Raw genomic sequence first — 26,765 nt, 5'->3', positions numbered from 1 at the left:
CTCAACCTCACGTGCAATAATTACAGGCTTCCTGACGCAATCGACTCGTATAACCTGGGATGCGCCTTCCCTTCCCTTCGCCATCTTGCCTTGACCTGGAATACGATCGACAACAACCGAGACTCCATCATAAGGATACTCGAGCGTATGGAAACCCCGCTACGCTCCCTAGTTCTCTTTTATGGTGACTATCCCCCGAGTCCGGAGCACGAAGCATGGCTCCGTCATATTGGTGAACGCTTCAGTATTAGATCGGTACATTTTGCGGGATGGTGGCACCACTGGCACGTCTACGTGTCCACGATGGAGGAGTGGTATGATCCATACGTGACTGCGGTGTGAGAGCCCAGCCATCCTTACTCCCGAAACGTATCTCCTGTCCGCGAATTACCTGATCGTCGGACTCCATGAATATTCCATACATAGCCACATGGTTGGCGGTTACAGTTTCATACAAAATATCATTCTTGCTATACATTTTACGTTTTATATGTCTTCAACTTCACGTGAGTTTAAATGCGCACGCGAATGGGCACGTGAACTAAAGTATGGGTGATGGCTGATTGATATTGAGATCCCGTTGCACCATAGCTTTCCAACCCTCGGAGTACAGCATATCCCTGATTCGAGACACACATATATATCGTTTGAACAACAAGAACGTACGAGTCATCTTGACGCACGCATGTATGATTACGTTTTGTGGAGGTTCAGAACACGCCTGTGCAGGGGATGTTTGTACAATAAAAGCAAGAATGTGCGAGACGAAGCTAATAAGTACCAGTCCATCCGTTGCAGTTGTTTGTGTGACTGAACACGTTTATAGAACGCAAAGGCTATGCAACTTTATAAACCCACGTGGGTGTGTTTGCGCCTCTGCGCTTACCACGACCATTGTTGTAGCACAGCAAGATCCCAATGGCACTACGAGAGTTATCGAAGCTGGTAATACGTCTCATTTTAGATGCTTGGTATTGTTCTAAAGCACATATCAGCTCCCAGAAGTTGCTCCCGAAGTCCACGCGGTTCGTGTGGCCCCGCATGCCATCCTTCCTCGCAGCACATCCTGATCATGGCTTTTTCAGATAATAAATCACAAATGGAAAGGGATTCTAAACAAGAATAAGCATGTTGAAGTCGACGACGAGAGGATTCTTGTCTCTGGTACCCTGATGGAACTTTCAGATTGGCTCTCTGACGTTGATGTTATCATTCAATATCTGATAAACCATCGGGAGACGCTGTAAAGTCATAGATTGGCGCTCGTGAGATATCTCTCCCCCATTCATCGTATCCCACCCGAGATTCTGTCGGATATATTCCTGCGGGTAAATGCCATCCGTGCCGATGTCGAGTGCAACGGTTGCAGACATGTCTTAGTTCGCGACGGCTGCGGTCTCTCTCTCAATGTCGCACAGGTGTGTCGGCGATGGCAAGAGGTAGCACTCGCGACTCCTCGCCTGTGGACCATGATTTCCCCCTGTCGCTTTCAGGATAGCCGCTTGATGCCGTTGCATTCGTCTGAGCTCTACGCGAGAGCTCGACCATTACCTATCCATCTCATCTGTGTTCCATCATCCACTCATTTATTCCGCGACGCGCCCTATTCTCTCCTTCTAGACAAGATGAAGGATCACTGCACTACTCTCGATATTGATGCGTAGATGATACCTTCTCAGAGCGAACACGAGCGATCTAGCTGGCCCGAGAACGAGCAACCAGCGTAAGATCCAATTGTGACTGAATCTTCTTCAAAGCATGTGGCACGTCCGGTCAGAGGCAAGCCCTCCGAACTGTAATACAGAACAAGGGTGGCGCCGGGGTTGCGTGGGCTTACATCTGATCAGCTAATACCATCGATGCGAATATAACCACAAAAGAGCATGCGCACGGCTGTTAGTCAGGCGCGCGCGTGGAGAATGGTCTGGTCGTACTCCAGCAAGTTGTAAAAGCGTCATGAATGGAACAGGCCAATCTTTGCGCAGAGCTGGTGAATTCGCGTCATCACCAACTAGGCCACAGCTGGATTTATATAAGCGGTTTGCACGTAGCGCAACTTGCTGCTGCGGTCCTGCTCTAATATAGCGTGATTATCTGTAGTCCAGAACCGACCAATGAATGTCTCAGATGTTGCAGATGGTCTTCCTACGGATCATAAAAAGGGTAAATTCAGAAGTAACCAATTGATTTCGTCATTATACAAATCGATGTTCTAGTTCATGACATCAATTTGATGATAACACATAGCATAGTATAGACAGTATTGTGCACAAAAGGGGCTTTTTTAAAATAAAGAAGAAAAAAAACATACGAAACGGGTTAGTCGCTGCGGGATGGGATTCTCATCCTAAATCCGCATACGGATAGTACCACTCCTCAATTATAGACACGTATATGTCCCACTTACCAAAGTAGTCCACGAACCGCACCGAGTTGATGTTAAAGCGTTCGCTGATATGGCGAAGCCACGCCTCTTGCTCTTGGCTTGGCGCGTGCTCGCCGCAATGAAGCACAAGAGAACGAAGCGCGCGGCGCATGCCTTCTAGCGTTCTGACTATTGGTGTATGTCAGACCGTGTACGTTGAGGAGCGGGCCGCCGCTGTCACTGGGAGGGTCCACATGGAGCCTTGTGTATGTATGTACCACGAGCAAGATGCGAGGGTGGGCGTTGGACGATGGAGATCGAGGGCGCAGCACGTACTGGGGCAGTGGGAGGATGCCAGTCAATCATGATGGTGTGTGCGCGTGGGGGCGTACTACGTACAGTTGTCAGAGGAAGGTGTAAGTAAACTGTGTAGTGCGGCTTGGTGTGTAGGCACTGCTTGGATCCAGACCCGAACATGGGTGGCGACAGCGTCACTTGCTCCTTCGGCTGAGCTGCAACGCGAGTTCATCAGACGAGTGTAACATCGTCACCGAAGGGACGCCACATGCTGATCGCGACGCGGCTGGCTGAATGCGCCGCCTCGGGCACCCCCGTGGCCAAGGTCTGGTCTGGTCCGGTGGTAATGCATGACGCTAGGGCATCGCATGACGTGCGGGGACCGTGCATGCGGACACCGGTGGTTTGTGGTGACAAGCTGGTACACTGCTCATGCTTATCAGCGTGCGCGATGACGCCAAAAGCGCCCGGATAGTGAGGATGGAGGGGGGTGTCACAAGCTGTCATTGCGGACCCGTACAGTGGTGGTGGTGCCCTTGGAGCGTTGAATATGGTGGCGCCTTGGGGCGCCGACGCGAGGCTCGAGTGCTTGTGGTGTTTGGTGTACGCAATTAATATTGCTTACCAATACCGAGGCCATTAGGGACTGGTACATCCTTTCTGACCAGTGCTGGGTTGAACGAGCAAGCTCATGCCCAAGTGCAGCTTGTAGCGTAATGTGTGGTGAGCTCCCATACACCGGCCGACAATTTGGCGAGAACGGGGAAGACGAGTAGCCGGATTTATGAATAGATGGGTGGAGCGGGAGCGAAGGGTTCCTAGCTGCGCATGATGCATTGATGCGTCGCAGCTAGCCATGAGGCGGAGGAGGTCGCGGCTCTCTTTGAGTTTGTCTGCGGGTGTTGGCACGTCCTCGTTGTTGGGGACGACGGGTCTCGACTCTTATGCTGTGCTAGGGGCGACTGCGGGCTTGGCAAGCGGACACCGGGACGAGGACAAGAGAAGAGTCGACGCGGCGTTTCAATTTTTTCCAACAAAGGCATCATTTCATTTCGATTGCCTTTGGCAGGGACGCGGAAAAGGATTTAGCTCCACGTGGGAACGGGATTTTCGCTCTGAAAAAGCGCCTGAAAAGGGCAAGGCGCAGGCCGGGCCGGCGGAGGCATTGCGGAGGCAGACGGGGCCTCGGAGTCGAATTTGCGTGTGCGCTCTTTTTCTTTATCTTTGACGATCTGCAGACCAATGGAACGCGGCGACGAGCCAGTGGAGAATTTCTCGGAAGGTCGGCCCTCTGGCTCTGGATCGGGAACGTTGCGTTGAGGTGCGGCAGAGTGTTCGGCCAATCGCCAATTTATTCGCGTTGACAAGTGGTGACGGCGAAGTTTTCCATGTCGTTCTTCGGGTTGATGTAAGCAGAGTGGCGATCGCTTTTTATAACACGCGGGCCCACCTCCGGTTGGGGGTGTCGAGGAATTGCTTTGGTGCAAGCCCCACTGAGCTCATATCATTCCTGGCGCTTTATCGTTTGGGACCGTGCCTTTTGGTTATCTATCTCACCACTAAGGACCCAGGACGAGAAGACGATAGGGAGAAAGACAGAAGAAGGACGAAGAACTGAGAGAGGTGAGTGTCAGAAGAAGAGGCTTCTGTGGTGCGCAGTTTCATTTGTGCTTCCTCGCGAGATCCGCTCCCTGGAGTCGAACGCGTTTCTTTCCTTCTCCCTTCGTTGCTGTTAATAGCACGTCCCTTCCTTTCTCCCTCCCTCCTTCCCTCTATTCTCATCCACTGTCACCAGATTCCAAACTATTGTGCGCTGTCTAAACACACGCGCAGCACCCCACCACTTCCTTCTATTTCTATATACCCCACAGAACTGACCTGGTATGTTGTCGTCTTGCTGTTCTTCTCTGTCTCCCTGTCCTCATCCCCTTTCGCTCCCTTCCCTGTCCCTCCCCCTCCCGTCCCTCCCGAGCCCCCCAAACATCCCCATCCCCAACCTAACCCGCCATGCCCACAGATCCCACCAACCCCCGTCGCCTCGCCCCCATCATCCACATGTCCAACTCCCACTCGGGTGGATCAAAATCCACAGACTCACCCGCCCCGCCCTCCCGCGGCAGCACCGGCGGCGATCCCCAACACCACCGCCCACCGGGGGGCACCGCGCGCCCAGGCGGCACGCGCACGCCCCGCCGCGTACAGTGGGCGTCCCAGGACGAGGTCCGCGCTGTTGATTCGACGCATGCGCTCGACGAGATGGCTCAGGACGTGCGTGTTTTCTTTGGAGCTCTATCGCGTCATTTAGCTCATTGATGCTCCTCTTGCTTTTTGGACTGTGGTGATTCGTGGATGCGGATGTGGATACGGACGCGTGCCTTTCATATCCCGCATATTGGCTGATCGCGTTCGCTGTGCCTTGGGTGTACGTATTGGTTGGGCTGGGTCGGCACATGTTCTTTGCATTCTCTGCGATAACGGCTAACGAATGCGTGCACCGTGTTTTCCTCGTGGCTCCCATCGAACGTATTCCTCCTGGTGCTCGAACGGTAATGATCGGTGATAACACAGCCTGAAGCATTCCTGAACCTCAAGGACGCACTCGAACGGCACCGCGAAACCTCGATCTCGCCCCCGCCCCCGCCAATCGAAGGCCTCCCCATGTCCCCGCGACACGCCGCGCTTCCCCGCCTCGCCACTGACACGCCGACGCTTGCGCTCAGCCCGCCCTCTGCGAACCCACTCTCGGACTCTGCGTTCCCGGTTTCGGGTGGCCTGTCGTCCGCGTCCGCACCAAGGACGTCTGGGTCTGCGGAACCTACTACCGCAGGTAATGGTAATACTGGTTCAAACGGAAACCCATTCGCAACTAGGAGCAGCTCGCCGGCGCCGACGACGGACACGCGCGCGTCGAGTGTGACGTCGAGCGGGACCGATTCCCTTCATGCGGCGGCGGCGATGTTCTCGCGGCCGGCTGTGAGAAGGACGCATGAGGTTCCTGGCGAGAATTATATCGATCCGGGGGAGAGGGCGGGGTTGCCTATGAATGTGCCGCAGGAGGTGAGTTTTTCTTTGTTTGTTGAAGGGATCAGGCGCATATATGCGCGTCTCTCGGTTTCTTTCATTGCATGTCGTGCAAATGAACGCATACATGCGTCTCTTTTATCCACTTTTTGTTTCATGCCCACTTGCATATGCCGTAGCTAACACGTCATCCCCCAACAACAGCCCCAATCCCAGCCCCAATCGAAAACGCTCTCCATCGGCGGATTCTCCCTCTCGATGCCGCTCAACCCGTTCGACGTCCACCATGGGCTCGGCACGTCCACGGGCGCGACTGTCACGGGCACGACGTCCGCCGTCGATCCGGGGGACGTCGAGGCTGGGACGGCTGGGACGCCTCTTGGTGGGCTCGCGTCGGCGCAGAGACAGCCGTCGCAAAAGGAAAAACGGGCGTCGAAGGCGTCGAGGGCGAGTTCTGGTGGTGGTAATGGGTTTCGGCGTGTTAGCGGGCAGATGGGCGGTGGCGAGGGCGAGGGCGGTGTGGATATTGGGCATGAGGAGGCGCTGGCGGTGCATGAGGCGGGGAGGGTGGTGAGGGCGCATACGATGCGTAAGTTTGGGTGGGGGTATGTGGATGGGAAGAGGAGAAGGAGGAGGGAGAGGGAGCGGGAGGCGGCGCTGGGCGCGTTGACGGAGAGCGAGGGGGAGTATGCGGGTGCGACGACGGATGCGGAGGGGCATGAAGACCACCGCGAAGAAGGAGAGGATGGGGCGGAGGGAGGGAAGGAAAGGGCCGAGATGGACGAGAAGCAGCAGGCGGAGGAGCACGCGCGCGAGAAGCTCAAGCGGTCGAGGTTTCTTCGCTTCTTTTCGTCGGCGCAGCAGCAGCAGCCTGAGGCTGGCCCCTCGTCTTCTGCGAACGGTCGTGGTCACGGCCATGCCCGTCGGCCCTCATCGATGCCCACCGCCACCACACCCGCAAAAGGCGGCCGTCCCGCTAAATCGGGCTTCTCCAAGACGAAGAAGACGCCCAAGACGCACCGGTCAGCGAGACTGCGCACGCACAGCACGCCCACGCCGCCGTACACCCCTGGCTCTGGCTCCGGCGTCGATACGCCGTCTTCGCTCGCGGGCGGCGTTACGCCTGGAGGGGGCGCGGGCGGGCAGCCGGCGCTGGGGAACGGGCTGTTGAGTGCGCTGTTGGCGTTGTATGGGAATCAGCAGGAGTATGGGGATGGGGATGGGGCGAGTTTGAGCGGGGTGAGTACGCCTGGGGGGTATTCGAGGAGTGGGAGTGAGTGGAGTGAGGGGGAGAGTGAGGGCGAGCGGGAGGGTGGGAGGGACAGGGATGAAGAGAAGGAGAGGGATAGGGACAGAGAGAGGGAGAGGAGGAAGGGCAAGGTGTCGCCTGGCTCGAAGGCGTGGTGGGGGAGACATGGGAAGCCGCCGAAGACGCCGCCGCCGCCGTCGGCTAGGATGTCGCATGGTGGACATGGAGTGTCAGCGCTCGCGGCGTCTGCTGTGGGCGCGGCGAGGGCGTACTCTGAAGACGGCGGACATCGTGGTCGGGACCAGAACGTCACTGGTCTGGATAGGCAAGGCACGGGCACGTCGCTCGGTATGCCTGAGCGGCCGTGGCTGTCGGGTGCGCGGCCGCGCGAGGCGGCGGAGGCGCATGCGCATGCGCACGGGCATGGTGGCCCGCTGCAGGTTTTGCATGGGCGGATTGGGAGGGCGGGGGAGGCGGTGCATTTGGATGAGAAATTCGACGAGAAGGGCGAGGAGGTGAGGGGGAGGGGGAGGTCGAGGTCTGCTGATGCGCGGGCTGCGACCGGCGGTGTAGAAGGGAAGGATGCGGTGGGGAAGGACGCGGTGGGGCGGTCGCATTTCAAGAAGGGTTCGGCGGGCACGGGGAGCTCGACGAGTTTGATGGGCGGGGGGCTTGCGAGGTTGGGTGAGATTACGGGGATTGGGGGTGTGAATGTGCGTTTTTCTTTGTCTTTTGTCTTTTGTAAGATTATAGATGCTAATTGGTGGTGATGTGCTTTACAGCGCCCGCCGAAGACCCAGTCGTCTGCAGGCGTGTTTGGACCGCTGATCGCGAGCGCGGGTGGAGCGCTCGGTGGGGCGGGAGCGCCTAGGCAGAGCGGGCTCGCGCCGGATTTGAAGAGGCCTGGGTATGGGCTCGTGCGGTATGTCGCGTCTCTATCGGTCCTCTTCTTTTCGTATGGGATGGCTTAATAGGCTGTTTCGACAGGTACTCGTTGGACGCTGTCCCCACTCTCGGATCGTCCCCGAACGCGGGCCGCCCTGAGATGTACCACGCGATAACAATGCCACCCGCGCCGCCGCCGGGGACGGCAAGGCCTCCCGCGCGGCGGGCGAACTCGTCCCATGAAATCGGCACGCTCTCCCCCGAGGAGCGTGTGTCTGCGAGCTCGGCCGCTACGGGCTCGGACGCGGGGTTGCTTGGCAATGCGGCTGGGTTCTCGAATATCAGTCCGCTGAGCGGGCGGGAGGAGCGGGAGAGCGGGGATAGGGTGACGAGTATGCAGAGTGTCGGCGGGTTCACGCTGAGGCCGCCGCCGCCCCCGCGCGGACGGTCGTCGGCGTCGGGGAGCGGGGTGTCGCCGGTTACGCCGCAGAGCGCGGGGTCGGGCGCTGGGTCTGGGTCTGGATATGGGTCTGGGTCTGGTGTCAGTGCTACGCCTGGAGGTGAGCCGCTCGCGCGCATGGAGACGGCGCCGCAGCCGGAGACGCCGGAGGCGTTCGCGCGGACGGGGACGATGGCCTCGAGTGTGAGCGCGATGACGACGGGCGGTGGGCACCGCAAGAGGTGGAGCCAGGCGCTTGGGCTGCCGCATCTCGCTGGGACGCTGCCGCATGGGTACTCGATGCATCAGCTGGGCGGGTGGTTGACGCCTGGTGGGTCCGGGAAGGGAGAGGGGAAGAGCGGGCCGGGGACGCCGGCGAGTGTGAGTGGGAGCGAGCGGGGGGATTATTTTGATGAGAAGAGTGTGATGAAGGCGGAGAAGAGGCGGCGGGAGGAGGAGAGGAGGAGGAGGGAGGAGGAGAGGCGGGCAAGGGAGAAGGAGAAGAAGCGCAGGAGGAAGAAGGCGGAGGTTTATGTGCGTCTCTCTTTTCGCACTTCTCTTTCTTCTTCAACATTGAACGCTGATGTGTTTGGAAATGTCCAGATCACGCGCCATGTTGCGGCGATTATGCAGCGTCAAGAGTTCATCCTCAAGCTCGCGCGCGCCATGATGATGTTCGGCGGACCCTCGCATCGCTTCGTTGCCCAGATCCAGGCTACCGCGCGCGTGCTCGACATCGAGTGCAGCGCGATGTACCTCCCTGACGTGATGCTCATCTCGTTCGAGGACAGCGCGACGGGGACGTCCAACGTCAAGTTCATCCGACAGGGCTCGGCGCTGGACCTCGGCAAGCTCGCGGATGCGTACGCGCTCTACTGGGACGTGATCCACGACCGGCTGTCGGTGTCGACTGCGAGCGCGGCGCTCGACGGGCTGATGCGCAAGAAGCCGCTGTACAATAAGCTGCAGCTGGTGCTGATCGGCGGGATGTGCAGCGCTGCGATTTGCAGCGTGTCTTTCTCGGGGAGCTTCATTGATTCGCTGGTCAGTTTTCCGCTTGGGGCGTTGTTGGTTGGGGTGCAGTTGTTGAGTGTGCGGAATGAGCTGTATGGGAATGTGTTTGAGTGCGTCTTCCCTTATTTTTGCTTGAGGGTGGACATGTGCTGATGCGATTGGTTATGGATAGGATTACGATCGCGACGCTTCTTAGTTTTATCAGTGCTGCGCTTGCGTCGTCGCATCGGTTCTGTTACTCGGCGGTCGCGTCGAGTTCGGTCGTGCTTATTCTTCCCGTGCGTTCTCACATCTCGTTAAGAAGCTTCGTAAGGCTAACCTTGGATGATTTAGGGCTTCATTGTACTCTGCGGCTCCCTCGAAATTTCCTCCCGTTCCATCGTCGCCGGCGCCGTCCGCCTCTGCTTCGCGCTCATGTACTCCCTCTTCCTCGCCTTCGGCCTCGCGATCGGCGCAGAGATGTACGAGAAGATCCTCGGCCAGCAGCTCGTGGGTCCCACCGACTACTCCTGCCTGGACAGCCACGACCCCGACGGGCCGTGGTGGCAGCAGACGCCGTCCGAGTTCTGGGCGTTCCTGACTGTGCCGCTGTACTCGCTCTTTTTGAGCTTGCGGAACCAGGCGCCGTATAATCGGAAGGAACTTGTGCTGCTCGTGGGGATTTCGTCTGCGGGATGGGTGACGAACCATTTCACGGGCACGAAGTTTGTGAATCAGAGCGATATCAGTGCGGCTGTTGGGTAAGTTGGCGTTGTTTTGTAGGTGAAGTGTGCATTGAGCTAACGGTGGTGGCTGTATAGGGCGTTTGCGGTTGGGTTCATCGCGAACATGTACAGTCGCTTCTTCAACGGGAACGCCTTTGTGGTCATGGTGCGTCGTCTGCTTTCTCCTTTGTTCGATAGGATATCCGCTGATACACGAATGTCACGCAGATCACTGGTATCCTCTTCCAGCTGCCATCTGGCCTGGGCAACGGCGGCTTGCTCAACTTCGTCTCGGACCAGACGTCTGGCTCGGCCTCCTCGTATTTGAGCGGCTTCGACACGGCCTTGCAGCTTATCTCCGTCTCGGTAGGGTTGACGGTCGGCTTGGGCATCTCGCTCGTCGTCGTGCATCCTATTCAGAGTCGTAGGCGCGCTGGCGGTATGATGTCGCTTTGAGTTTTGAGACTTTCACTCGGGCACTACACGTTTCATCCAAAGGCATTACTTGCCACCCGGACTCCTACCTTCACGCGGACTCTACTTCTCTCGAGTTCTTCTTCTTCATGCGTTAACCCAAAAGGCTTATACGGACGATATCCATATCCCAATCGCCCGTTTCTTGATACTAGGACAGTCAGCACTTTACCCGACATAGATATAGACTTCAAACGCACCACACGGACGGGACAATCAATCATCATCTCTTACACACTAGACTTAACTGGATTCATTCCTTATCTCAGCTTTAATCGACTTGTCTGTCGTCATCTCCTTGTTGACACTGGGCCTGCAGGCGGTCTGCGATACGCCTCTCCCCGACCGCTAACCCGGACATTAGGATCTCATACCTCACAAAATCGCTATACCTATAGCTAACCATCGATTGGATGGCACGAACGCGTTTCTTCCATTGTTTTATATAGACTTAGACTTCTTCATGCGTGTTCGCGGCATGACTTTCCCTTTCACGAACTATCTTCCTGATTCTCGTCATGTTCCCTTTCCCAATGTTATACTCTCACAGTTTCTGTTTACGATCCATGCGTGTGCATACATATCACTTGGCTATTTGCGGACTCTCTCTCTCTCGACATACTCACGTTCTCTCCAGTGTTCATTCTTTTACCCGGTTTCTCTCATTTACGATTTCTACTATTCCACCTCTAGATTTGTTAGCTGCGTCAATGTGATACGGTCGTGATATGCGTATGCTCATGTTTTCTCCATTAATGAGAGGATTGTGGTGGTAGGTGCGGCCGTATACGTATATCTGTCTCGTATGAGGATTTCGTGTGAAGTTCAGATCTTCGACAACAGAGTTTCGAATATAGCGTTCGCCAAGTCGGAGTTGCAAGCGGAACTATCGGAGACGCTGAAGGGATCTGCTGACAGGCGGAAGACACTGGCCCGCTTCGTTCCCGTCAACCATGAAGAACTTCCCAACCTCTTCAACCGGGTATAAAGGGACAAGGCCGTTGTGCTGTATGGCGGCCTTTCGCTCCTCCGAAGTTTGCCCAGCCAGTGTGTCAGTGGGTCAAGTTCACGGGTAAGTATAACTTTTCCATGCTAATGTATACATCCGTTACGCCTCGAATTTATGTTCTAACCTTAAATACCTTACCACCTAGATCAATAACGAGTTCGAAGTACGATGTTTAGTCTTCGGCAGCAGCCCTGGAGGGGTCTCTACATCCTCGTGGACACCTTGACCACCTACTTTGTGCGAGTGCCGTTATGGTTTGCGCTGGCGCTCCCGAGATCTTGGCGTCCTCGTCGTTCTTGGTCCCTCAGGCGGACTATGTTGGTGAGGCTGCTTCGGCACAGAGTCGAAACAGAGGATCGGTTAGTTTTCAGGAGAATCTGTCAGGACTCCCCTGTCTCACCTTATTCTCGTCATACACTTGCAGGCTAAGGACGCTCCCCCCTACCCCGCAGCATGAGACGCTACACCAGGGTCCGGATATCAAGTCATTGTGGATTAAGCCTGTCCCGGACCTCCTTCATGGAGACATCATCACATGGGCATCCATCAACGGCGTCGATCCCATTCGCATTCCAGGCTACTGGCTAGACAAGGAGGGGTTCGACACGCCTATTGGTCAGCCTCTGCAGTCGGGCGAGAAGATCCTGTACAGACTCCACGGCGGAGGATACGTTATCCTGTCCGCGAGGCCGGACGTTCCAGAAGCGGGAATCACCAAGGATTTACTACACTTTTGCAAGCCTTTCAGGCGCGCATTCTCTGTTGAGTACCGGCTCTCGAGCGGGGAGCCTTTGACACCCGCCAATCCCTTCCCTGCGGCCCTGTACGACGCACTGGCCGGCTGGAGCTACCTCACACGCGATCTTGGTATACCGCCGTCGGACATTTACATCACGGGCGACTCGGCGGGTGGCAACCTATCCCTTGCGCTTGTCCGGTACCTCGTCGAATCGCAAGGCCGCTATCCCGCTGGCGAGCGGAACGATCCCGTGTACTCTGCGCCTGGAGGGCTCATCCTCTTCTCACCATGGAGCGACATGGGCACATCGCATGATGGTCCGGGGACGTCCAAGGCAACGCATTATCTCTCCGACATGCTCCCGCGCAAATCCGGTTATGCCGAGGCTGCTTTCACGGCTGCACTTGGGCTCGGTGCCACCAATACAAACGCGTACATGTCACCTGCTTCGCACGCGTTGTCCCCGAGCTTCGCAGGTTTCCCTCGCACGTATATATGTACGGGTAGTGGGGAGAATCTCGTGGATGAGGGCAGAACGCTCAAAAAGCGCATGGAAAGGGACATCGGGAATGATGTTGCTACCGGGGTGGTGTACGACGAAAAGCCAGACGCGATTCATGTGTTTGTGGCGTTTCCGTTCCATGAGCCGGAGCGCACGGAGACCTACCAAGCTATTTCAAAGTGGGTTGGGAACGAAGGTTGATGGCAGTCGAATGAGAGTAGTAGCTCAGATATAGCAGCGATCATATGTTGAAACGTGCGAATTATATCAGATCGATCTATTTGTAGTGCATGCATACGCTCCGCGTGAAATTTGCGCTCAATTACCGGGAGACACACCGTCTGAGATGAATTGAGTAACCTGATACTATAGTGATGGAAAGTCACGACCGCGTGGTTTATCTAGAGTCATCACTCGAAAGGCCCGGGTGACTAAAAAGAAAATTAAAACCCATCACAATCTCAGTATTAACAAACTTCTCCTGTTTCTGACGCCGACAGAGAGCCTTTTTGGAATACTATGGTGAGCAGCTCATGATCACCGTCGAGGATTCTCCCTTCTATATCTCTCTCATGATATTTACGGAGACTGAGGATCATCCATGGACCTATCATCGTGAGGAACACAAACTGTAAGATGTGCTGAATTCCCCAGTATTCGAGAGCCTGATAGATCATCAGCAAAGTTCACATGGCGCACAGAACAGATTTGATGCAATGATACTTACCGTGTTTATTGGGAAGATCCAGCTTGAAAATACACTGCCAATAAGCTCGGCCAGTGCCCTGAAGGTCCGATTAGTATAGATTAATGCAGGTGGAAGCCGCGATATGTACACGAAGAAGTAGACGAGATTATCACGTATCGCAACCGAGGCGATGGAGCGCGTCGATCCAGCCGGGGTCTTCCGAAGCATTTGAGGGAAGTGTTTGCAAGCGTGGTAGATTGCAAGAAGGCTTAAGAGAGACTCGTATCCTATGAGAGCGCCATTTGCAGCAGGCGATGTCCAGGCCATCCCAGATCCAATGTAAGGGTTCCCATCAGCTAGTTTGAAGAAATTCAGACAAAAGGAAAAGACATGAGTTGGTCAGAAAAAACAGTACCAAAGTCGCGCGGTGTTGCGACCCAGCCGAGAATTCCAGTAGCGAGGCTTATCCCTTGGGCCACAATGTATAGGAATAGAAGAGAATAGCCAAGCTTCTTGGACTTGTTGTATAGGTACCATACTCGTAAGCTTAACATCCCTGACCCATGTCAGCTGAGCTTAGTGGAAGTGCTCACTCCGTATAAGCAACTTACCTTGCAAGAGGGCAATGAGTATGTCCTGACTTATTGGTCCGATGAGGTATACAGCGGCTTCTGTAGTTAATACTATGTTAGCGAGTATATCTAGACTATCAACATAGCTGATTTCTTACGTCTATAAGTGGTGAGCTGAGAAGTGATGACAGCATATAAATAACCGTACGCCTGATCGGTAGGAAGTGTAGTCAAACTCCTGGTTGACATCAAAGAAACATCCACCCACATTCAATGACATTGTGGGGTTTATAACATCGACTTCAAGAATCTGTATTAGCACAATAAGCCATGCTCAATTCACGTTGTTCTTGCCTAAAGTTGATCTGGCCACGGTTTAGCTGATAAATGCCACTACCAAATTCGAAGCAGACACTTACAACGCGTAAATTATGCCAAGATATCGAAGCTAGATAGTATCACTATTAGGCGCTGAAATCGGAATATAAAGACTTCGTCTGACCAACACGTATGAAATTGCGAGCCAGGAGAACCTTCGCATCTGAGCAAGTCAGACATAGTAGAAAAGAACCACCGTTCTCACTCCTGCTTACCCATATCAACCCAACCTGGAATGAAGCATGGAATTTGAATGTTTCAGCACATGCCAGTGAGCAACGATACCAAAGGCAGGTTCTCACTTCGTCACTGAGGTTGAGGACTACAAAGTGGCTCATGAGCGATCAGTACCCATGACATAGTTATACATTGATACAGACAGTAATCGTAGGACATCAACGTAAAGCCTGCAACTTCATGGTCAATCAATAAGACGCCTTCTGAGTTGGTGTGAGTTGGGCACTTACGAACACCATAAAGATCGAACCGTGTATACTCCAAGAATCCTTCGATGGTAGATTCAGAATCGGAGGACATGGTCGAGTCAGGAGGAGAGTTACAAAAAGAGGGCGACATCGTAGAGCCTTATAATACATTGCGTGACACAGGCGTCTATGCCGGAATGATATAGCATCTGCTGGCCGCACTGTATTAGCTGAGATGTATTTGAATATATAACTGGGACCCATCACCAACACCAGTACCAATCGAGTAATATTGGGTGATTCTCCCAGGACCTCTTCCTGTAATTGTCAACCTTATCCCACAGATTGAAAGAGAGTATGCGTTCCCACTATCAAATACACTTCCCTTCGAAAAGTTGTGATCCTCGCAATGCCATTGTTGATATAACACGAGTCCCACTTGATGTGAATTGATGAGATAAGGAACGGAAATTTGCGGAGGCAGTGCCACACCATGATCTCTTCTATGGAGCGATCCCATGCGAGGTGTTCGGGACGCGTGGAAGGCGGAAGTACATCAAAATGATAGGTAGAAGCAATGCTCCGGTCCCAAATTTAACGAGACTGGTAGATACAGTGGACTTGCAGTGGACAGATTTACCGGTTTATTGATAAAGACCAATAGTATCAGACATAGCGCCAATGATCACACCTAAGGCTATACTGAACTGACGAGACTAAGATATTCATCAAAAATACCAGTAGCTATTTTTCACTTTGGTTATATTCGGTAGGAACTCAGATCCCGTAAAGAACTGATAATTGACTGTGTTATCGAAGAAGTGCCCAGAGGGTAGAGATGGTTCAAAATACCTTTGTCATTCTATCCAAGGGTATGAAAGAGCGTCTGATTCGCCTTGATCTCATTAAGCGTCCCCGCGTGCCCGGATATCCATTCAATGAATCACTGTCTGTCACTCTTGATCTGTATTAAACGGTGATAATTAAGTTTTCATCTGACTGAGATTTGCAAGCTAAATTACAAGAAATACTTATAGCGCTTATTCACTATTGGCGAATGTAGACGAGGAAGATACGAGGAAGATGCCCGGGTATTGCATGCCCCCGAAAAGCCGCGAATGGATCAATAGAAATATTCCAAATGTTCATTTTATTATAATTCTTTTAAATATACTTTTGGACCATTTCGTATGTTCTAAAGCGTTTCACTTGCCTCTCGTAACGTTCCCTGTAGACTAGGATAGACCAATCTTAGTACATGGATGTCCTGGACTAAACCCTACAGTTATAACACAAAGACAGATGGTTTCAGCCGCTCGGTTTGCCCACAATCAACCCTTCACGATTCCGAAGAATACACGTCTCCTGCCTCCGACGACAAGAACGGCGGCGCATCAGGAAAATGAAAAGTCGCTTTACCAGCATTATCCTGACTTTGCCGAGATGAACCTACTTTTTTGATATTTTCGGCTCTTTACTAGAGAATATTTGGCTAGAAAATCACATCAGTGGCATTCAAGCTGCAAATCTCATTACGAAGAGTAAGCTACGAGTCTTTCAAAACCGATTTGGATCCTCAAATGTAGCAGAATTGTGGTTTCAAAGTTTGGGAAAGTAGGTTCACTCTGGTAAAGTCAGGAAAGTGCGGTTAATACACGAGTCAAAATCCTGATGGCCTGAGGAGGCCCATGCCCAGCCCCGGGTGCCTGTTCACCGTGAATGGGAACAAAGTGGACTGTAATCTCTCAAATCGAGTGAATGCGCGACAGAAAAAGGTGGGTTAAGGGATTACGAAACGTACAACAATAAATTGTACGTTACGGGTAACGGGAAGCTCACACTTCAACGTAGACCTGGGTGTCGAGCCACATGGGGAGAGTACCATTTCTCCATCGTATCCGCATAGACACTCCAGTTGTGCCACCTTGGCACGTATTCTACCGACTCGATATTATATTGCTCACCGAGGCGGAGAAGCGCGCTCTCCTGCGTAAGGCTGGGAGGATACATGCCGTAGCATATTGCGAGAGATTGCATCGGCCGAGTTCTGCGTTCAAGGGCTCCGCTCAGCCCCTCGCGGATGTCTTGCATGCGGCTCCAGGTGAGCGCAAGGTGGGAAAGTACGGGAAATGCGCGGTCGAATTGGGTTAGGTCAATGTGTTTTGGTGTGTCTTGATAGACATCGGAAAGGCTTAGGACTTGAAGGCGGGGGTGGATAGGATATACGACTTCGTTGCTACTGGGGTCATCGTCTTCTTCGTCGCCCGAGTCCGCTCTTCCGGTTGAGTATGCTTGCACATAGAGTTCTTTTAGTTGAGGGATACGGGCAGAAAGGCTGTTCCACGTGATTCCTTCCATACTTCCGCCGTTTACGACAAGGCATTCAAGATACTCCCAATGCATCCCGATGACTTCGACAAACTCTGTCGCGTACGCGCCTTGAATGTCAAGATGGGTGAGGTGATAAATGCGTGAAACCACTTGAGTTGGAAACTCATCAAGGCGGTTCAGCGTCAACCGGCGGAGGTTGGGGAAGCTTGCGATCCAGCTGTCAACGTCGTCATCGAGCCACTGGTCACTCTCGAGCTCGTTTGCATCAATGACAAGACCGATAGTACGAGATCGCGGGCCATTGACAGAGATAACGTCAAAGAGCTCGATAAGCTGCTGTGCCTCTCCAGGCTTGCAAAATAGGTGGAGGGGAGCAGATCCTGATCGTGCCACCAGTTCATCGAAATGGGGCAGCGTACCACCACAAAGTGCATCATGTCTGTCGAAGGGAGCGATGAAATTCCAAATCTGAGGAGTGGACAAAGCAATCTCCCTCCATCTTCTACACACCTGCGCTAGGCTGACTGAGACGCTGCGACCGGGTGAGATTGTCTCGTGAAGAGGAGGTATTCGAGACCTGCTCCGGGAGAAGTCCACCTCTATAGCCGTGGATCGAACGAAGATGTCTGATAGAATCTCAGCTGGGAGACGAATGACCGCAGAGATAGACCTAGAGTGCCCCAATCTATGACTCTCGAGCTTCCATCTGCAGTCCAGGAGACTTCCAACGATAGTGTCGATGTCGGTAATCATGTCTGAGAACCTCGCCAAGTTGTGACGAACGTCCACGATCTCTTGATCTAGAATAACAGGCAGATTGGTTTCGGAGAGTATCTCCCATTTGCCTTCGTTGAACTGGACATGTATCAGCTGTATAACATGATGATGCAACTAGCAGCGCGACGACCTACCCTCTCGACCTCCGACGTGATGTCATCAAGCTTTGTGAATAAATGTTAGGCTTGGTCGAACAGATGCTGCTGGGACCTCTTACAAGGTTGAGTATCGCTTTCAGCGACATCAGTGTGGACTCTAGGTAGAATGTCTGACGTCAAGGTAACCCCTTAGGCGTAAGCGAGGGAGGCGAGGAACGGCCTAATGAACAGCGTTACGCTGGGTAAAAACTGCGGGATTTCTTTTGTATATTTTACCATTATTTTTACTCTTTTACAAAGTAAAGGTCGCACAAAAGCGTAACTTTGACCAAAGAGGTCAAATTTTGCTCAAAATCATGCCTTTTTTGCTATAAAAAGGCTAGATAATTAGCCAAGTATAGAAAGTACCCTCCAAATATGGTTAATGAAGGGCTTCCGCCCGCATAAATCTGGTGCGAAAGGTTTCCAATCTACGAAAAGAGAAAACTCGTCAGGAATTCGGCTTTCAGTTCCTCACAAGAAAACCACAGTTCGCCGTACAAGGATCAAAATGGTCGCGGAGTTCAGCTGAAGTTTCCATTATTTATGAACATTGCAGTCACTTCATCATCGCAGCAGAGCTCACACACGACTTCGCAAGCGTTCTGACCTACAAGGTAACTAGCGCAACATGAGCAACTGAAACATCTATAACATCGGCAGAATAATGATAAGTCTACGTAAAAAGTCCATAACGCACATGAAGCTCCTTGAATCTAAACGTCAAACATGAAAGAAATCGTAATGAATCCAAAGATTGCGCCGCGGTATAAATACTACGCCGCCTGTCAAGCTGCGTCCTTGCGGTCCTGGCGCGCCGTCTCCGCCTCGATGCTCTGCTCGCGCCACTTGCGACCCTTATAGAGAACAAGAAGGATCATGCCTTGCGCGAAGAGCATTAATCCTGCCCAGAGGGTGTACAGTCCACCGTCGCCAATCGCGTTCTGGAGGGCCGTGGTCAGCGCATTGAAAAACAATCATAAAATAGAAAGGCAAGAAGGAGGCTCACCTGGAGCGGAACGGCGACCTCGGCTGCGACGAACGCGAAGAGCCCGCGGAAGGAGCTGTTGGTCGCGACGGCGCTCGAAGAGCGGCCGACGTTGGCGTCGACGATGTACGCGAGGGTGCTGCTGTATATCCATCTATAACGATCCATAAGTCGGTTTTCAGGACAGAACAGAAATCGTCAATGTAGGTGTAGAACGCACATGGAGAAGAAGCCACAGAGGAAGAGCATGACGCAGACGGCGGAGATGTGCACGCGTTCCTGGCACGTCCACGCGTAGCCGATCACGGCGGGAGGGAAGAAGAGCATCGCGGGTTTCGTGCTTTCGAGCCGCATCTGCGCGATATCGTGAGCGACAAGGAAATTATGGGCAAAGTTCTGGCACGAAAGGCGCACCTCAGCGTAGCTGGTACCACCGTTGGCAGCTTTTAGTCGGGCTAATGTTCGGTCGGACCAGCGGCCGCCGAGGACGCTACCGGCCATGCTACCTGGAAGGTCGAGTCATTGAGCACGATAGCTTTGTTTGCAGAGGGATACATACCGATGCCGTAAGCAAGCAAAACTAGCCCAGTCGTCAATGCGTTGTAGCCATACGTGTCGGCGAGTGTCCGTGCGCAGGTGTACGTGATGCTAAAGCTGAAGGCAAACAGAAGCCCTGAAGGGTAGGCAACAGGTGTCAGATGCTGATCCAGCCGAAGAAACGAGATGGCAAAACCTCACCGGAAGGGATTAGGATAGCAAGGTTATTCTTCCGCCTCAGTACCCTGAGATAGGGCGGGATGGGGTTGACATCCGCAAGCGAAGGCTTCACCTCCTTCATCACCTCCGTCGACACCACAACTGATGTCGCTCTGTGCGCCTCCAAATCTTTTGGTGTTGGCACCTGCCTACCCGCCTTTTCGTCCACACCCGGTACATGCTCCTCAGACGGCCTCGCCGTTGCAGGTGTCACATCGCCCGACCTCGCCTTCTTCGCCTCCGTCTCCTTTCTCTCCTTGACCCGCCGCTTGAGGATATTCTGATATATAGGGCTTCGCTCCTTCCTGAACGTGTCTTTAAAGAGAAACGCGAACGCAAAGACGATGATCCCGCCCCATATGCACAGGAACCAGAAAACGGCACGCCAATCGAGGCCCTGTGTGAGCGCGCCGCCGACAATGGGGCCGAGCGAGGGCCCGAGCAGGGGCGCAGAGTAGTAGATGCCCATCATTGTGCCACGCTGGTGAGGCTCATAGATGTCAGCGAGCGTCGCCGCGCCGATACTGATGACGGAGCTTGAGCTGTAAGGTATAAATCGGTCGTTAGATGGATAGGGGTAAATGAGAGAATGCCACAAGCGGACGCACCCAGCTCCCTGCAGCACACGCATTCCTATGACCAGGCCTATGGAACGTGAGATAGCGACGATGGCGGAACAGACGGCGAATATCGCGATCGAGACGAGGTACACCGGCTTTGTACGTCAAATGTGAGTTCATGATGCAGCCGAGAGATTGCAAGTACGCACCTTACGGCCCTTTATCTCGCTAAGTGCACTCCAGATGAGTGGAACATTACCTTGAACGAGAATGAACAGAGACAGACTCAAACTGATACTCTGGCTCGTTGCATGGAGCTGCGATTCTATTTGGGCATTGGCAGCTAGACAGTATAATTGGTTGAGCCCAACTAGCAAGTTGAAGTTGAACGTAAATGATACGTACGGTTCTGGATGTTGGCTGACAAACCCGCTATCATGGACGCTCCTGATATGATAACGAGGATTGTATTCTGGTTACCAACAGTCTTGTTAGAAAAAGGAAGGTAGGTGAAAAGAAACAGAAGCAAGCTCACCTTCCGAGTGTTCGACCACGATCGAGGGTCATCCTCGACGTGCACATGCTCTATGTCGACCTTGACCTCGGGTTTACTTGGTGGTGCCATCGTAGCAGGCGTGGCAACTCCTGGATTGCCGTCCTCCGAAGTGTGTGACTTGTCAACCGGAGTCGCCAGGTTGTCGAGCGAGTTTCGAGTCATCATGAGGTGAGAAGGGAAGTCGGCGGGCTCGCAAAACCGCAGAGAGTTTCAAACTTTTGCGCTTGAAGCCGTCGGCCGGCGAGGACTGCATGATGACGAAACATGAGGGTGATATTTATACCCGGAACCAGACGAGATAGAAGAAAAGCGTGTGTTGGACAATCTCGGAGGCCAGTCCGACTCGTACGAGTGTCGTGCCGGGTATCCGGTCAGTCAGATGGTGCTGCGGCTTTCCAGGTGCGAGTTGAGTGCGAGTTTGGTGCGATCCCAGTGGTGCGACTATCCCATGCGGATCCGTGCGGATAGGGACTGAATGAGAGCAGCTGGTGTTTCGGGAAGCATCACGTCGGAGGAATGGCAGCCTGGGAATAATGCTGCAATAGGTCAAGCCCCTGTCGGCGTTGTCGGCCGCATGGGCAACAAGGCTTTAAATTTGATCCATGTTGCTCTCGACATGCGCTCTCGACAAGCGCTTGGTAGAGCGAGTCATGTTTATCCGACTCACCCAGGAGAAGCAAATAGAACGAAAGCACGCTCAAAGACAAAGTGAAATGATGCGCTCTTCTACAGCAACAATACTCAGGTCAGGCTGACCAGGCGTTTTGCTACTGATGTCGGGTAACATCGAAATGCTTGTCATCCTCTCGGTTTATGTGTCGCTTTCTTCTAAGACCGTAATGAGAATATCGCGAGGCGGATATCCAACACGAGTTTGCCTTGCTCGAGCAGGGCCGCACCCATGCGGTGAGTCACAGCGGCCGTCTCGCTCTCTCAGACTGACATCGTACTAATAAATCTCTGACGAGGATGCATCCCTGCCTTCCCATTCGAGAGCTAGTAACGTTCATCATCCCTGAAGTGAGCTTGCCCGAGCTAGCCGGACATTCAAGGAGCCAATCCTCGACGTTTTGTACTCTGAAATCCCATGGTTTGCTGACGTCTTCCGATGTCTTCCTGAAGATCCGCCGATGGTAAGATTTGACTCATAACCCGCGGTAGGAACGTGTAGAGGATACACACGCCAACTCGTTGGTCATCGTAACCCGTTCTGGTATGCACGAGAACTCGTTTGACCTGCTGATTGACACCAGGTCTTCAAGGGTGCAATGAAGAATAGCGGACGTCTTCCTTCCGTGTTGACCACTACCGATCAATACCCTCCGTTCTGGGGCTAAGATTTTGCCCGTCCAGAGCCCGAGTGTGCGCTCTTCGGTGGATCCAATCCCGTACGTACCCTCAACTTCCCCAAACTCCGAGGTCTAACTCTCTCTGACGCAGTCGGTCACCCCATCGCGCTATTTGCACTGGAGCTGCGCCATCTCTACGTCGCATACACAATATTGACGCTCCTATACCATGTATCAAGCCTTGCATGGGCGTGTCCGCGCGTGAAGTGCTGAACTGTGCAGTGGCCGACATAGACACGCCACACTGCCGGGGCTTCTCCCCGCAGCTAGACTCGCCGAACAGGGTGGGCGTCATGACACATAGAGCATCTAGAGTCGTCGGGACAGGGAAGAACCTGCGTGCAATTTGCGTTGACCTCCTTGACCAGGCTTCCTCACCACCGACTTTCGCACGTCTGCCGAGCTTTGACTCGTTATCGCTCTCTCTGCGCTCTGGGACGCCGCGACTTCTCAACGTCAAAGAACCACTCGGTGTACGCCATATTAGTCCTCTGACCTTCTATAGCACCGATCGTTCGAAGACTGTGCAGCTACATTTCGCTTCCTCTTTAGCACTGGTACCGAGATTTCGCACACTCTCGTCCCACATTGCCTAGGCAGAATCTCCGTCAGTGCCTATTCCACCGACGCATCATCTCTCGCAAAGTTCGCACACGCACTCGAGTGTCACGTCTCGAACCTTCATCTCACCAAGTTTTTCAGCTACGACCATACCGCCCTCGACTATGACAACGCTTCCCACAGTGTAGCAGATGGACTTCGTTTGCTCCTTGCGTTTGGCGCACTAGAGAGGCTGGGTATTATGCATGTTATGACGCGACGCGTGAACGGGGCCCAGCTCATGCCCGACGATCCCATCGCACGCGCAAAGGCACGATCGCGGCTTAGGCGGCTGCACCATGACATACCTGCCTTGCACCCACCACTCCCTCTGCGCTCACTTGCATCCGTTTTGACTACATGTTCCAAGCTGGAGCCGCTGTACATCGACGTTGACATACTCAAACCGTAAGATGTGACTTCACTTCACTCTAGCGTAGAATATGTGACAAACGAAAAGTAATATACATGTATGTAAAGCTTATTCCCCAGAAAAGCGAGACAGTTTCCTCACAATCATGAAGCCAGAGAGTGAGTTGCAAGAATACACCGAAAACGCTTCCTACGTTCCTGAGTAGTAAGACTTACGCTGGCGGGGGATAGTGATATTGTAGGATTGACATCTCGGTAGAATCAAGGTTACGTGCATTTGCACTTTCTTCGAATTGCTTACGCAAGCTGAGCACCATCCACGGTCCCGTCATTGTGAAGAATACCACGTCTGCTATTTGGACCATGGAATTATAGGCAGGGGACTGGTCACAAGTGATCAAGTCAGCCCAGGTCTATGTACAAACCAACATCTTACCGAGCTGGTTGCAGGGGCGTAGGCTATTGTGTTAATAGTGAATGTCACCAGAGCGCTAAATGACCTATCAGCCGCGAACACGCAATGGGGTTACCAAGTTTTGCGATGTGACGTACATGGCAAAGTAGACAAGATTATCACGAACAATAGCCGCAGCTAGAGTGGTTGCAGACTTCCGCGGATGCTTCCAGCAAGCATCTGGAAGGCGTGTGTAGGCATATCTGACCGCCAAAGAGTAGAGAAGCACCTCGAAGGCTAGTTCAACACCGTTGACAACTGGTGACTGCCACTTTAGATTGGGGTAAGTGGAGATAATGACCAAATGGACCCCAAACATGGAAGCTTCTGCTAATAAAAACCGTCATTTCATCTCTGTCAGGCCTTTGAGGGAGCTCACATGTTTCTCCCGGATTTGCTGTTAGCGCTATGACCCCATTCATGATATTGATGATCTGTGACACTACAAAGCCCAAAATAAGGGTCACTCGGATCTTCTTGGTTTTGCCAAGAAGCACATGCACCCGCAATGCCATCAAACCTAAGAGATTCTGTAACGCATCACATAAACATAAGGATCATGCTCACCTTGTAGAAGGAATGTGAGAGTGGTGCGGCAAATGACATTGAGCAGAAGAAGGGCGATCGCTACAGTGTGTTATTTAGAGATCAACTTGTCGTGTATATCAGGAATCATAAAAGGCTTACATCTAAACACTTTAGTATGTATTTAAATGGGGGATTGAGTACGGCATAGCCACGTACGCCTAAGTATGTGATGAACAACTCGACCATAAATCGTAAAATGCTCAGAAGATACCTACAGTCTTTGACATCAAAATGTACAGAGCATCAACTACCAACCGTCACCCTCGATTCCTCAAATCAAGTAATTGCTACTTACCAAATTGTGTTCTGGCAAGAAAGTCAATTTATGCAAACCAGAAGCGACGCAGCAACTCACACTCCATAGATCATACCCGTATAGCGCAACTGAGTAAGCAACAGGGATTGAATTGGGTGCGTATAAACAGGGGATAATAACACTGACTGTAGCGTACAGGATGGTCGGGCAGGAGACCTTCCTAGCCTGCACATGTCATCAGACGCGTACAATGAGCTAAGTTCAAACATTTATCCATACCCAGATTAAATCGGCCTAATGGTGTGTTAACCTTGACACTAAGCTTCCTCGAGCTCGCCTTGCTCACCTCTAGTGACATATTCAATACTGTTCCAAGCAAGCAAGCTGCATATCAATATTACACATAGTAAGAGTGATTCTACTGACTGCAGTCATACACCATTAGCGCAATGGCTGCAGCTGTATTGAGTAAGGAAACGATCCGCATAAGCCATAGAGTACTCAGGCTTACTTAGTCCATAATTGCTGATTAGCAAAGCTTCGACTTGTAGGAGCAACTGTTTCTCAGAATCTGAGGTGGACATCCTAGAAGAAAGATGTGGAGGCTGAGATAATGAGGAGGGCGCAGTGCTTAGCATTTATGTGATTGCGGAGGACGGAAATCCTTGAGTCACCGATGGAGCCTCGTATCAAAAAAGCCGTTGGCTCTTGCCATGATCTGCTCTTGGCGTAGTTCTTGACAGCTGGGACCGACCAAGGTCCAACATCTTCCCAAAATATCACTTTCGTAGGACGCGAGTCCGTTTGGTGGGTCTCTTAGCTACAACATAAAATGTCCAAATATGATCACTTGCACAAGATAATCTTTTTACAACAGATGGACCGTAGAACTGAGCAGTCACCACAACACCTCCGCTCCTCTGCTAAAACCCTCGAGGTCTGCGCTTGGCATTTTGATGCACGGGAGAGGCAAATATAGATTTTTGCAAAGCAGGACACTGCCCCGAGAAGTATCGCTCAGCCAGTACGGGTGAGACCAGCTACGAACGTGCGATGGAGCAATCATTGATTAAAGATGCGACTGTACACATGATGCTGCGGAGACTCAGTACCCATGTCGGAACTTTGCTCTGGGCATTAGTAAGCATGGGAATGCATTCTTATGGCCCCGAGCATTTCGAAGCATAATAATGAAAGGCTGAAACGATTATAATGCATTGATATGAGCCCCTATCTCATGGGAAAAGCTCTCCAAAAGTGTACAGGCCGCATGAAGACCATCATCCGGCTGCTTTAGTCGCTACTATTGCTCGTTCTATTTCGAGCTACTCTACTTACTTTGCTACTAATCCTATTACACTTTTTACTTACTACTGATTGAACTCGCTACTGTACTCTATTACTTATGTTAGTACTTTTTACCGGGTACCCTGCCGATTTATTACTGATCTGCTGGCGTCAGAGTGGATCGAACTCGGGACTTAGAGAAATTTCGCGATGAAATCATCGTTGTGCAGAGCATAGTTCACGCTAGGCTACGAAGCCTTAGATACAACGGTTTATGTACTTCCTTATATATGGTTGCTCCCCAGCACGAAAACACACTACCATTGTGTTTGAACCCCTTCCATGCAGTACTTACATAGTAACTAATTGAGAGCTGTTGCAAAAACATAATTGCAGTTTGCAACTTTGTATCAACAACAGCAAAAACGCGTTGAGCATCTGTATGATGATGAATATTGCGCGCGTGAAAATAACTAACAGCGGGATAATAATAGTTTTGACCTCATGATATTCGCATAATAATCGCTTGGGCCGCATTATCAAGCATTCTAAGCGAGCCGAGCCCATGATCTTCGCGCTCGTGGGATAAAGATCAGGGCTGGTCCTGATAATGGCCATTCCCATAGAGTCTCGGCCATAATCATGCACATAATTAACACGGTCCATTATAAACCCCTCGCAGCTTTTTCCGACACAGTGCTCAGCCATGCGACCAGTGATCACAGACCAATTACAATCGCGGAAGCTATCCAGCCAGTACTAACTTTCTGCAAGAAGGCTTAAGCTGATAGGCCAAATAAACGAGACATATGATCAGCCTAGAGACAATGGTTATAGAACCTTCTGGGCATTGTATCTCTGCGACACGGAGATCGTGTCGCAGCGGTGCTCATATCTACTCTTGCAGATGTAAAGTACTTAGGTCATTGTTGTGGCTGCCGTCCGTCTTGTCCCTATGGCTGCGTTAACGGTTATATATCATTTAGAATGCTG

The 26,765-nt window shown here is 52.4% G+C and overlaps 7 protein-coding genes across 7 annotated transcripts; 2 read left to right on the top strand and 5 right to left on the bottom strand.

The window, feature by feature from the left end:
* Positions 1-2,011: 2,011 nt before the first annotated feature.
* CONPUDRAFT_147862 (uncharacterized protein) lies at positions 2,012-3,544 on the bottom strand (the record flags this gene model as incomplete). The annotated part of the gene is made up of 4 exons (XM_007777420.1): positions 2,917-3,544; positions 2,644-2,877; positions 2,408-2,554; positions 2,012-2,145 (listed from the first exon to the last, which is right to left on the bottom strand). Exons 1-4 carry the CDS (start codon positions 3,167-3,169, stop codon positions 2,012-2,014), a joined length of 768 nt encoding a protein of 255 aa, XP_007775610.1. The 5' UTR covers positions 3,170-3,544.
* A 3,712-nt stretch (positions 3,545-7,256) lies between these two features.
* Positions 7,257-11,114, top strand: CONPUDRAFT_113663 (DUF1212-domain-containing protein). Its single transcript, XM_007777419.1, has 8 exons — positions 7,257-7,645; positions 7,715-7,854; positions 7,920-8,790; positions 8,860-9,380; positions 9,443-9,548; positions 9,604-10,010; positions 10,071-10,140; positions 10,203-11,114. Exons 1-8 carry the CDS (start codon positions 7,283-7,285, stop codon positions 10,428-10,430), a joined length of 2,706 nt encoding a protein of 901 aa, XP_007775609.1. The 5' UTR covers positions 7,257-7,282; the 3' UTR covers positions 10,431-11,114.
* Positions 11,115-11,625: 511 nt separating this feature from the next.
* CONPUDRAFT_113659 (alpha beta-hydrolase) lies at positions 11,626-12,923 on the top strand (the record flags this gene model as incomplete). Its single annotated transcript, XM_007777418.1, has 2 exons — positions 11,626-11,816; positions 11,882-12,923. The coding sequence occupies 2 exons, from the start codon at positions 11,626-11,628 to the stop codon at positions 12,897-12,899; spliced, it is 1,209 nt and encodes a 402-aa protein (XP_007775608.1). The 3' UTR covers positions 12,900-12,923.
* A 242-nt stretch (positions 12,924-13,165) lies between these two features.
* Positions 13,166-14,934, bottom strand: CONPUDRAFT_147860 (uncharacterized protein; the record flags this gene model as incomplete). Its single annotated transcript, XM_007777417.1, has 10 exons — positions 14,804-14,934; positions 14,717-14,749; positions 14,552-14,658; positions 14,378-14,406; positions 14,227-14,268; positions 14,117-14,168; positions 13,998-14,069; positions 13,535-13,742; positions 13,426-13,483; positions 13,166-13,363 (listed from the first exon to the last, which is right to left on the bottom strand). The coding sequence occupies exons 3-10, from the start codon at positions 14,553-14,555 to the stop codon at positions 13,166-13,168; spliced, it is 663 nt and encodes a 220-aa protein (XP_007775607.1). The 5' UTR covers positions 14,556-14,658; positions 14,717-14,749; positions 14,804-14,934.
* Positions 14,935-16,603: 1,669 nt separating this feature from the next.
* Positions 16,604-18,113, bottom strand: CONPUDRAFT_170260 (uncharacterized protein; the record flags this gene model as incomplete). The annotated part of the gene is made up of 3 exons (XM_007777416.1): positions 16,604-17,947; positions 18,004-18,033; positions 18,087-18,113. The coding sequence occupies 3 exons, from the start codon at positions 18,111-18,113 to the stop codon at positions 16,604-16,606; spliced, it is 1,401 nt and encodes a 466-aa protein (XP_007775606.1).
* Positions 18,114-18,535: 422 nt separating this feature from the next.
* Positions 18,536-21,256, bottom strand: CONPUDRAFT_113658 (MFS general substrate transporter). The gene is made up of 10 exons (XM_007777415.1): positions 20,846-21,256; positions 20,716-20,782; positions 20,520-20,653; positions 20,359-20,465; positions 19,733-20,292; positions 19,554-19,667; positions 19,409-19,500; positions 19,215-19,348; positions 19,016-19,148; positions 18,536-18,950 (listed from the first exon to the last, which is right to left on the bottom strand). The coding sequence occupies exons 1-10, from the start codon at positions 21,029-21,031 to the stop codon at positions 18,795-18,797; spliced, it is 1,683 nt and encodes a 560-aa protein (XP_007775605.1). The 5' UTR covers positions 21,032-21,256; the 3' UTR covers positions 18,536-18,794.
* Positions 21,257-22,264: 1,008 nt separating this feature from the next.
* CONPUDRAFT_78210 (uncharacterized protein) lies at positions 22,265-25,069 on the bottom strand (the record flags this gene model as incomplete). The annotated part of the gene is made up of 14 exons (XM_007777414.1): positions 22,265-22,714; positions 22,895-22,938; positions 23,124-23,194; positions 23,404-23,570; positions 23,624-23,687; positions 23,740-23,971; positions 24,021-24,161; positions 24,209-24,268; positions 24,525-24,535; positions 24,585-24,613; positions 24,672-24,710; positions 24,832-24,869; positions 24,912-24,944; positions 24,997-25,069. The coding sequence occupies 14 exons, from the start codon at positions 25,067-25,069 to the stop codon at positions 22,265-22,267; spliced, it is 1,452 nt and encodes a 483-aa protein (XP_007775604.1).
* Between the last annotated feature and the right edge of the window lie 1,696 nt (positions 25,070-26,765).

The sequence above is a fragment of the Coniophora puteana genome (genome assembly GCF_000271625.1).
Source record: "Coniophora puteana RWD-64-598 SS2 unplaced genomic scaffold CONPUscaffold_21, whole genome shotgun sequence".
NCBI lineage: Eukaryota > Fungi > Basidiomycota > Agaricomycetes > Boletales > Coniophoraceae > Coniophora > Coniophora puteana.
This window is presented reverse-complemented; position numbering and strand designations above follow the sequence as displayed.